The sequence below is a fragment of the Notolepis coatsorum genome (assembly GCF_963971535.1).
Source record: "Notolepis coatsorum genome assembly, chromosome: 12".
In the NCBI taxonomy this organism is placed as follows: Eukaryota; Metazoa; Chordata; class Actinopteri; order Aulopiformes; family Paralepididae; genus Notolepis; species Notolepis coatsorum.
Window position 1 is genome coordinate 26,650,684 of NC_140176.1, and position 11,426 is coordinate 26,662,109.

At 41.5% G+C, this 11,426-nt stretch overlaps 1 protein-coding gene across 1 annotated transcript in view; it reads right to left on the bottom strand.

Annotated features, from left to right (window-relative positions):
- Positions 1 to 10,020, bottom strand: part of gfod1 (glucose-fructose oxidoreductase domain containing 1) — a 69,601-nt gene extending 59,581 nt beyond the window's left edge. Inside the window, exon 1 of the mRNA XM_084326654.1 lies at positions 9,255 to 10,020. Coding sequence (XP_084182780.1) covers positions 9,255 to 9,507 — 253 coding nt within the window. The 5' untranslated portion in view covers positions 9,508 to 10,020. The remainder of the gene's footprint in view (positions 1 to 9,254) is intronic.
- Positions 10,021 to 11,426: the final 1,406 nt, after the last annotated feature.

Here is an 11,426-nt window from a genome sequence, read left to right on the forward strand (position 1 = left end):
TCGGAAATGATGGAATAGATTTACCAATAAACGAGGGACATTTCATGTATGCACGAGGAAGGACAATAATGATGATCTAGCGTTGATTTCAGGAAGATTCGATAATCAGCCGAAAAATTACAACGTGTTTTGTGTATTCCACTAAAATTCACATAATGGTCCTCATGGAAGACATTATAGTATGGTATGCAGTGAGAGTATATCAGATCAGAATATCAGGGTTGGGGTTTGAATGCATTTTATCAAACATGATTCCAGTATTGAATCTGCTTATTGAATCCAAATCCATTTAAATCCCTTATCAAATCTATTTTAGGAAAATATTTCTAAAAGAATATATATATTTGACAAGACGATTTGTAACACTCGCAAGTTCGTTTGCTTTGTTCCGTTTCAATGACATATTCACCCAACAATTTCTCTTCCAAAGACGCATCGGGTAAGCTCGGTTAGGTGATATTTAAGCCTAGGCATGTTTATAATAAGCTATTTTTCACAAGCCATAGGACAATTCCAACTAACATCAGCCTAACATTAGCTAGATAGCTTTGCATAGCATGTCTGTGTGTGTGTCTTCCTTTTGTCATGTTGTGGTTATTTGTTATTTTATTTGTAGCCTATAAAATGTCTCATCGTGCAATGCGTATACAGTACAGTACCCCTCCATGCTCTGTCTCAGCGGTTTTCACTGTTGCCTTCTGGCCGCCGTTATGACGTCCCACCAAGTAGGACCAACCGCTACGCCAAATCTTTTGTCCCCTCGGCTATCAGACTTTTAAACACAGACAGTAGTCATTTTAAGTAGCCTTTTGCACTTGGTTGTCTGTTTTTACTTTTACTTTTATTGCTGGATTGTATCACATGGAGTGTTTCTCTTTTTATTTTCCGTGCTGTCGTTGAGATGTTTTGTTGTTTGTTTGTCTTTGTTGCTTGTGGTGAAGCTGCAAATATGAATTGCCCCACGGGGATCAATAAAGTTGTCTGAATCTGAATCTGAAGTACAGCAAGTGAGTTGTTTCGGTTTGTTGAGTCGATTGCATTCTCACTGCAAACTAACCGCTCCAGGGTTCGATTGGAAATGTGCCGAGACCACCCTCTCTAGGCGATCTCGGCCCGCTTGTTTGTTCCGCACCCGAGTGCGATTGCTGTGTTCACATATGCTCAAAGAAACCGATCTTGGGTGGTAAACGCTCCAGGTTTCGAAACAACAGCTGCAAATGAGCTAGGTGTGAAACCACCCTCAAACCTCAACAAATCCGGGTACTTTGCCAACTTGAAACCGTGCTTCCATTTTTTTTGGTACATGGAATATGTCTTCAATACATATAGTTCACTTAATATGATATAAATTCCATGGCCGAAAGGAACAGGAAGAAGAAAACTCGTATTGTACCTTCCCCTACACACATACAGTACACCGATAGACTATTCATAGCGCAATGTTTACCAAACCAAATATACATACTTATTTTGCAGAACACAACACAATTCAATTAACATAAATAAATAAATGTTGTGTATCTATCAGTTAATTGCATATTTACAGAGGTTCATTCATTTATACACACACATTTATCTATATATTTATAGTACACTGTTCTATTATATCATGTATTATTTTATATTATACTTCTATATACTATACTATATAATCGTATTCTTTTTTATTTTATTATACTATAACTAAATCATACTATATATACTATAGCATACTATTATATACTATATATTATACTACACTATTATATTGGTATACAGTATTATACAATATTATTTTATATAATATACTGTTAATTAAAATTTCTTTTATTATTCTATGTTAAGCTGCTATTATATTACTATACTCCTACTAGTCTATACTGTAATGCTATGCTATATTATCCTGCTAAACTGCAATACTATACTAAACTGTGCTATACTGTCTATTTATCTTTTCTTTGTACAATTTTCTGAAGTGAAATATATTAGTAGAACTCTTTAATTCATTCTGCAAAGAGTTCCATAGTTTGATACCTATATAACTGAGGTGCACCTTTGCTTCAAGGTGGTTCGTGCAAATTGGTGCTTAAAACTTCCAAAATGGAACCGGCTGACAGAACGCAAATTGTGTAAAGAGTAAAAACAATGAATGAACATAGAACATAATGGGCTGACCCCTATTAATCGATTAGTCGACTAATCGGTCGAAAGGAGCCATAGTCGACTGGCCAACCTCTTGGTCGAATATAAAATTAAATTAAATAAAAAAAAATATATATATATATATATATATTTTTGTATCATTCTTTCCAAAAGAAAAGAGGCCTAGAAGTGTGGCTAACGCTAATGGCATGCATACCAGAGGCTAACTGCCTACGAAAACAGGCACAGAGGCACTGAAAGAGGATTGCACCCATCTAATGAACACACTAGACTAGACAAATATCAAGATGTATCCATCAGTGGACCAATTGCATGCTTTTGCAGAGGACAAGAAGCCTTCAGTCGACTCCTTCAGACATTAAGCACCCCCCACAGCCCAAATGGAATGATACAAAATTTAAAATTTAAAAATTTAAAAAAAATATTATACTTTTTTTTTGTCGACCAATAGTCGACTAACGGCAAATTTTGGCCAATCCTAGTCGACCATCCAAATCCTTAGTCGGGGACAGCCCTATATACAACACATTAAACTAAAAACATTGACACCTTCAGTCACGGATGATGGTTTCCACTTCGTACGTCAGACCCATGGAAGGCTAAGCATAGACAGACGGGTCCTTATTCCTGGCCCGTTTAACGGTGATATTTCAAAACGTTCTTAGTTGGTGCACTGAGGATGATATTATGCCAGATGAGCTTTTTGGACACCGTTTTTTGACTCAACCGCTTGTCCATTACAGCCTGAGGCCGTCATTTAACGCACATGGCCTATTTAACTACAGGGTCACTTGTCTGCTGGGGACGCAGTCACAGGGGAAAGGCTCATCACTGCAGCAGACATTTAAAACACAAGGCGTACGGTATTTAACCAGGGTCACATTTCTGTGAGCAATGAAGTCACAAGGAAATGTTTAACATGGCAGCACACAGCGACCGACACGTGAAACACCCTTTTCCACTTCCACTTTGTTGTTGATTTTAGTAACAGCAGAATCTTCTCGTTTTCAATCATGATAAAAATACAACGAACCATACGGAAATTATATTTTTCATGCAAACACTACTGCAGAAGTACAGGTTGGTAAAGGTAGGTAACAAAGACTAGCTTTCACACTTAAAGTACAGATGGAGGTTTAATGGCTTGGTGCACTTAGAAAATACTGTATGGAATCTCACTCCTGCACTGTGTGTGTGTGTGTGTGTGTGTGTGCGTGTGTGCGCGCGTGTGTGTGTGTGTATGTGTGCCTGAAGCCAGACTTGAATATCGCTTCCCCCCCCCCCCCCCTGCCCATGTCTTCCCCCGCCCATTCAGAAAACAAAACAGTACTACAAAGGAGAGAAAGTGTACCTTTTGCTCACCTTACATTTCACTTGTGCTCTCAGATTCCTTCTCAGAATCTGCCCCACATACCGTACAAATTTAGACTGGCTACATTCTAATCTACATTCTCCATGACCGGCATACACCAACGAACAAGAACATTTCACTTAACATTAACCCTCTCAAGGTGTACAGTATGTTTTTATTTTATTTTTATGTTTTGTTCTATGACTTCTATCTACAGTACTCAGTAGTATCAACCACCAGTAGCATCATCACTAGAATGTGACATCATCACTAGAATGTTGGGTTCTCAAAATTCTAACCTCATACGTGAGATTGCACACCTGAAAGGGTTAAATCTGTTAGACTGATAATGACTATATGAGTCCATAATTGAAAGACTTCAACATTACAAATCTAAATCGTGTACATCCCTCTGTACATGTATATTTCCTGCAACAACCCCCCCCCCCCCACCCCCACCCCGGCCGGTGGAAGTCCTCTAGGCTTCAGGAGAGCATGCTAATGCTAATGTGTTCCTAGTGAGTCTAGCTAGAGCTTCCAATCCGCACTGGCTTTAGGAAAGAGGCATGCTTTCACAAGCCGTCACCCAAGAAACACCCAGAGGGCTTCTCTCACGCGAGTCTGTCTTTGACAGCAGAGTGGGGTGTGCGTGCCTATTGGAAAGTTAGCGTGTGTATGCGTGTGTGTCAGTGTGTGTAAGTGCAACACGCACACCCACAGAGAGTGTCACTTTTTCCCTGGTCCCTGCAGCCACAATATTCCCTGAGAAAACCAGTGTGACATCAGATGCCAGAGGAATGCTACAGCAGCAGAAGGATCTGGAAGAAGAATGGAAGAAATCCTCCTATTGAAGGAGAGATGCGAGTGACCCAGCTGGACGGACTGGTTTCATGTAACGTGACGAGGTCTGTATGATGAGTCTAACTTACTACTCAGGGAAAACCTGAAGAACAATGGCTTGTGTGGATCCCCTCTCGTGACTGGTGCCAAGCTTGCCTCCCAGTGTAGAACGGTTTAACACGGTTCAATGTCTCATTGGACACTGCATTTCAAGGACCCATTACTGCCTTTATAATAATAATAATAATAATAATAATAATAATACTAAATTCAATTTGTAACACACTTTATATTTGTGACAATCTCAAAGTGCTACATGAAAGGAGATAAAGATAAAAAAAGATGAATAAAAACAATTAAAATGAATAAAACAACCAATGAAATGGAAGAAACATTCAGATCAAAATAAAAAATAAAATAAAATAAAAGAATAATAAAAAACACAAGGCAACGGTCGGTCCATTTAGGCGAATGCCTTGTTAAAAAGAAATGTTTTTATACATCTAGAATAGATCATGTTTTCCCCCAAGTCAGGGCACCAAATGTGTTTTTCCCCCTACTCCTTGTCATGTGACCGAGGCTCATTGAAACATTATCACAAACATATTACTGTCATCATGTGACCCAGGCTCATTGAAACATATCACAAACATATTACTGTTATCATGTGACCAAATCTCATTGAAACATTATCACAAACATACTGTCATCATGTGACCAAGGCTCATTGAAGCATTATCACAAACATATTACTGTTATTGATTGATTGAAAACTTTAATTAACAGATTGCAGAATGGGTACAGTACAGCTCAATACACACAATTGCAGACCAGAGAAAGACTTTCATCTTGTTTACATCAGGGTCCCCCATTTTCAATTCATAATGACATTTATGACATACACAATATACAGATATACAGATATAAAAGTCGAATATAATCATTGAATCTAAACTAATCAGGACATTTATGACATACATCATATACAGATAGTACCGTTACATTTGTGACATACAAGATATGCAAATATACAGTACTGTTAAACAGAGATCCTAACAGTCAATATATACATACGAGGGGGAGGAAACTGTACATTAGGAGGGGGTGGGTGGGAGGGAGGTTCAGACATTTACGGGGGCCAGTTTCGAATTGCAGCCTCCCGTAGGTGCTCTTTGAGAGCGGTTTTGAAGGTGGGTAGGGTTCCACATTGATGTGGCATAATTGCGAAACGTGTTTAGACCCTTGTTTGTGCCGAATCTGGGTTGAACATGATTTGTGGAACTCCCTCTGGTGTTGTGGTCGTGGTATTCACTGACCTTTGGGAAGTATTTTGACATGTACATGGGTACCTTCGTGGTGTAGTGTATCTTGTAGACCAGGCCCATTGCAAGTTGTCTCTTTGCATACAACAAAATGTGCATTAAAGTCAAGTGCATTTTCTTTTCTCTGTAGGATAACTACAACAAAGTGCATTCAGAACAAAGCCAAGGTGCTTTAAAACTGCATACCGTTTCAATAACCTTCTCTCCTGTGTCTCCCTCTCAGCCTTCCTACTGTTTCAATAAAGAACCTTCTCTCCTGTGTCTCCCTCTCATCCATCCTACTGTTTCAATAAAGAACCTTCTCTCCTATGTCTCCATCTCAGCCTTCCTACTGTTTCAATAAAGAACCCTCTCTCCTGTGTCTCCATCTCAGCCTTCCTACTGTCTCAATAAAGAACCTTCTCTCCTGTGTCTCCATCTCAGCCTTCGTTCCTACCGTCTCAATAAAGAACCTTCTCTCCTGTGTCTCCATCTCAGCCTTCCTACTGTTTCAATAAAGAACCTTATCTCCCGTGTCTCCATCTCAGCCTTCCTACTGTTTCAATAAAGAACCTTCTCTCCTGTGTCTGCCCTACTCAGTCTCCCTCTCAGCCTTTCTACTGTCTCAATAAGGTATATGGACAGAAGCACAAGTAATTCAGGGCTCTTGATATTAAAACAAACGTTTGGGAATCCCCAGCACAGATAATAATGAGTAATCCCATCCCTCTGACCCAATAGTGGAAAGTTCAGTGGTGTCACTGGGGCAGGCAGTGGGCGGGGAGGAACAGGGAGACTTGAAACAATGAGACCACAATGAGGAAATGGGTTGTGAGAGGAAAGGGATGACAGCATGGCCAGTGACAAGTGACCCAGGCAGGCCGTCTGGGCAGCGCGGCTACTGCCGCTGGGCACAGGTTGAGCCGAGTTCACCGTGACATCAGCAGCAGCAGGTCTGGATCTCACTTATGCAGCCTCACTGCTGAATCACTGTGGCAGCTGTCAGTAGTATTGATGTGTGCAGCAACATGGGAAAGTTCATTATGATTTATAGGAGATCTTGTTCATGTGTTCAATGAGTCATAAAGACATCTGCTAAAGTTGAATACAAAACAAACATGGGAGGGGAGTGCATATGTGATCGATATATATATATATACACATGTATATATAGAGAGAGAGAGAAGAGAAAGAGAGAAATTGTACACAACCACACAACAATATGTGAGCGTGTGTGTGTGTGTGTGTGTGTGTGTGTGTGTGTGTGTGTGTGTGTGTGTGTAAATATGTGTGTGTGCATGTGCGTGTGGTGTACTGCAATGGATGTATATTGACATTAGTGTAGTAGTCTTGGTGTAAACAAACATGGCTACTGTTAACTTTATTTAACAGATTGCAGAATGGGTACAATACAGTACGGCTCAATACATACAATTGTTAAGGGGATGCAGACCAGAGAAAGACGTTTGTCTTGTTTCCATCAGGGTCCCCCATTTTCAATTGCTGAGTTTGTTATTTGAACCGAAGAGAATGGACTCTGTTTTGCCCATGTGTAATGATAGTTTGTTATCAGCGAGGCCATATGCAGATTTTGCCTAGTTCCGAGCTGAGGGTTTTTTCAACCTGCAACTTGTTCTTGTCAGAGACCAGCAGGGCTGAGTCGTCCGCAAACAGGAACAAGTTGCAGTCACAGGCTGACGACATGTCATTTGCATAAATTAGGAAGAGTAGCGGTCCTAGTATGCTTCCTTGTGGAACACCACAGCTCACTGTGAGGGGGCTGAAGCAGAAGATGTAACATGACAAGTTCACACTGAAGCAGAAGATGTAACATGACAAGTTCACGCTGAAGCAGAAGATGTAACATGACAAGTTCACGCTGAAGCAGAAGATGTAACATGACGCTGGAGCAGAAGATGTAACATGACAAGTTCACGCTGTGTGTCGTATAGGGGGTACAGTATACTGGATATAAAGGTATACCGTTATGGATCCATGCAAAGGCGTGGATGATCTTTATGATACACAACGCATATTATTGTCAATAAATTGTGCTTTGTAGCAGTTTTTTTTATGTAAAGGAGAAATAGACCATATTACAATATAAATAAATATGTCAGATAACATGGTAATTTGTACTGGAAAACGAAATACATCAAAACAAAGAAAAACATATTGAAATTATACTTGACCCAGCCCATAGCGTGTTGTCATGAAGCTTATTGGACCATCTCTCTCTCTCTCTCTCTCTCTCTCTCTCTCTCTCTCTCTCTCTCTCTCTCTCTCTCTCTCTCTCTCTCTCTCTCTCTCTCTCTCTCTCTCTCTCTCTCTCTCTCTCTCTCTCTTCTCTCTTCTCTCTTCTCTCTCCTCTCTCCTCTCTCCTCTCTTCTCTCTCCTCTCTCCTCTCTCCTCTCTCCTCTCTCTCCCTCTCTCCTCTCTCTCTTCTCTCTCTCTTCTCCTTCTCCCTCTCTCTCCCTCTTCTCTCTCTCTCTCTGCTAATATTATTTGTGGTTCCTGTCAAGGCCAGGGTTCACAAACTGTATTGCAGTTTCATAATAGTTCCAAGTTCAAAGTTGATGTTGATGTTCAATTGCAGTGTCTACTTTACTAAAAACCTGTAAAAATCCCATTCCGATTTTTGTTTTTCTTGTCTAATAACAGTTTGATACACACTCAAAACATACAGTAACTTAAAACAATAACAGATATTGAAAGCTGAAGTAGTTCTGAGAAAAGGGTGAAAAGCACTTACTCACAGCTCATTCTCTGACACAGCAATAACAACTATATTATACCCAGGACTGTTTCAGGCTTAGGTTTAAAAGGGTGGCTAGTGTTAACATAGTGGAACATGCTAGTGGAACATGGGAGGCTATATTAAACGTCATTATGTCCCTCTGAAATGTAGCCTTGCATCATCACACGATATTGCAGTATTAACTGCAATATCATGCGATGATGCAAGGCTACATTTCAGATGGACATAATAGCGTTAATTCTAGCCAAGCCTCCCATGTTCCATATCATATATGTGCATGCCACGGGATCTGTTTGTATTCTATCATCTCCAAGTAGTTTATACGGATTATATATCAAATTAAATGTGTCACTTTTGTGGGGATCATGGGGATGGTATGGTAGGCTAAGAGGCTTCACTAAATAATGGCCTCAATACTCAACATTTCAGTAGTAGCCTATCTATAGCGTCACCTAGAAATTAGTATATCGATATTATTATCAGTCTATTGACATGCATGAGAGAGACGGGGCAACCAGCCTGCATAATCATCATCCCTAGCCCAATGGCACCTGCGTTCACCACTTTCTCATTGATTGAAAGTTTTATTAACAGATTGCAGAATGGGTACAATACAGTACAGATCAATACACACAATTGTTAAGGGGATGCAGACCAGAGAAAGACTTTAGTCTTGTTTACATCAGGGTCCCCCATTTTCAATTAATCAGGACTCAATGCAGCTTACATATACATCCTTTATAATAGGCACGCCAGGCTACTACTAACCATTATACGAAGGCAGTAGGCCTGCGAGTCCAAGGCATCATCAGATGATTATGCCACAATAAACAACAACCAGCACCACCACAACAGGACTCACCCAGTGTTTTGACAGCGATCTGACGCGTCAGAGGCGGCGGCAGGTTGATGCACACCAGGTCCACGTCCTGGTGCAGCAACACGTCGTCTATTCGGTTGGTGTAAAACGGCACGTCCATCTCCTCCGCCAGCTCCTCGGCTTCCTCCTGGGTCCGTCCCCACAGCGCTTTGACGGCGAAGCCCTCGTTCTTCAGCAGCGGGATGATCACCCTGGTGGTCAAGCTGGTGCCGAACACGCCGACCCCGGGAAGCATGGCTCAAAGTCCCGGTGTTTATTCAGAAGAACGCGGCGGCCGCGGCGGTGGAAGCTGAGCGACAGAGAGGCGCGTCAGGTTGGCCATCCTCCACCTGCGCCCATCGACCCGGCGTTAATGTGCATCCTTGCGTCGGTTCAGCTCGACGATCGCGCATGTAGCAGCCTATACAACACCGCTGTCATTCCAAGAATACGCGCAAAAAAAGAAAAGAAAGACCCCCGTGAAAGGCTTATTGTAGAAATTATATGTTCAAATACACCATTCCCGTTCTTCCAGCCGCGTCTTCTGGCAACGATCCGCTCACTGCGCTACTACTAGCCGACGAAGGGCATCACCTTCTGGGGAGATTTCCCTGCTGCTGCAACGCCCTCTCCGCCTTTCAGATAAAGCATGGGAGGAAAAACGAGTCAGAAATTAATAATCCCGGTTGACGAAGAGCTGTCAAAAACACATCCGTCGCATTCTTTCGGTGTCCCTTGAGGATCCCCCCCAGCAGCAGGCAGCAGGTGATGATCCAGCGGCAAGGTGTTACGCTCGGTTGTGTTATTGATGTTGCAACAACCCAGTTCTGCACTGTGCTGCTGCTGGATGCGTGACGTCAGCCTCCCAGCGCGCTCTCCTCCCCATTTAACCCGTTGGCTGCCGGGCAGAATCGGCCGAATGAATGAATGAATACTTTATTTAAACAGATACAATACACACAATTGTTTTTTTAATCTTTATTTACCCAGGGTAGGTTCGCTGAGCACAGATTATCTTTTTCAGATACGCCCTGCTTCACATATATTAATTGAAAATGGGGGACCCTGATGTAAACAAGACAAACGTCTTTCTCAGGTCTGCATCCCTTTAACAATTGTGTGTATTGAGCTGTACTGTATTGTACCCATTCTGCAATCTGTTAAATAAAGTTTTCATTCATCCATTCATTCATTCATTCATTCATTCATTCATTCATTCATTCACACAGTTCCATTCATACCTGGGAGCTGCCCGGTACAACCACAGTCTGACACCATTACACATTGGCCACTGAGCAACTCCACTGGAGCAGTTGGGGGTTGGGTGCCTTGCTCAGGGACACTTCAGTAGCAGATTTTTCCTGCTGGTCCCGGGGATCGAACCAGTGACCTTCCGGTCACAAACCCGCTTCTCGGCCACCGCTGCCCCCAATTGTTAAGGGGATGCAGACCAGAGAAAGACGTTTGTCTTGTTTACATTAGGGTCCCCCATTTTCAATTCATAGTGACATTTATGACATAGGGACATACATGACATACAGGTATTTAGTACTGTTACATTTGTGACGATATGCAAATATACAGTACTGTTACCCATAGATCCTGACAGAGTATGATGGGGAGGGGACTGTACATTAGGAGGAATAGGAATGCTTTTCTTAGTTTAGGACCCACACACACAGAATATATTTTCTCATGTCTCAGAAAAGATTGTGCAGGATATTATTTAGGCGTATCTGATTAAATGTACCCTGTGATAAGTTGACTACCTGGCTCTCTGGTAACATTACATGACCACTATTGATATAATTTAGTGCTGAATAATTTGTTATTATTTGAAATGTTTTTAGCAATTTGCACAAAAAAATTTCGGGAGGCGTCTATGCTTTAAGCAAGTGGCTTGTCCTTCCGCGTTCCCGTTTTGCGCTCTGATTGGCCACGCGGAAGGACAAGCCACTTGCTTAAAGTATAGAAGCGTTCGGGAGGGGACAGGAGGAAGTCAAAACGCATCTAGTCCTGCCCCTTCCTTACAATATATTACATGTAAAAAATATAGCCTTCTATTTTAACACCACAGTTATTCCTCAACCCAGTCTGAAAAACACAGAACCAGAACATAGTCTATAGTTAGGCCTACTTAGTCATTAAAAGGAACATTTTATTTCCATGGCCTAT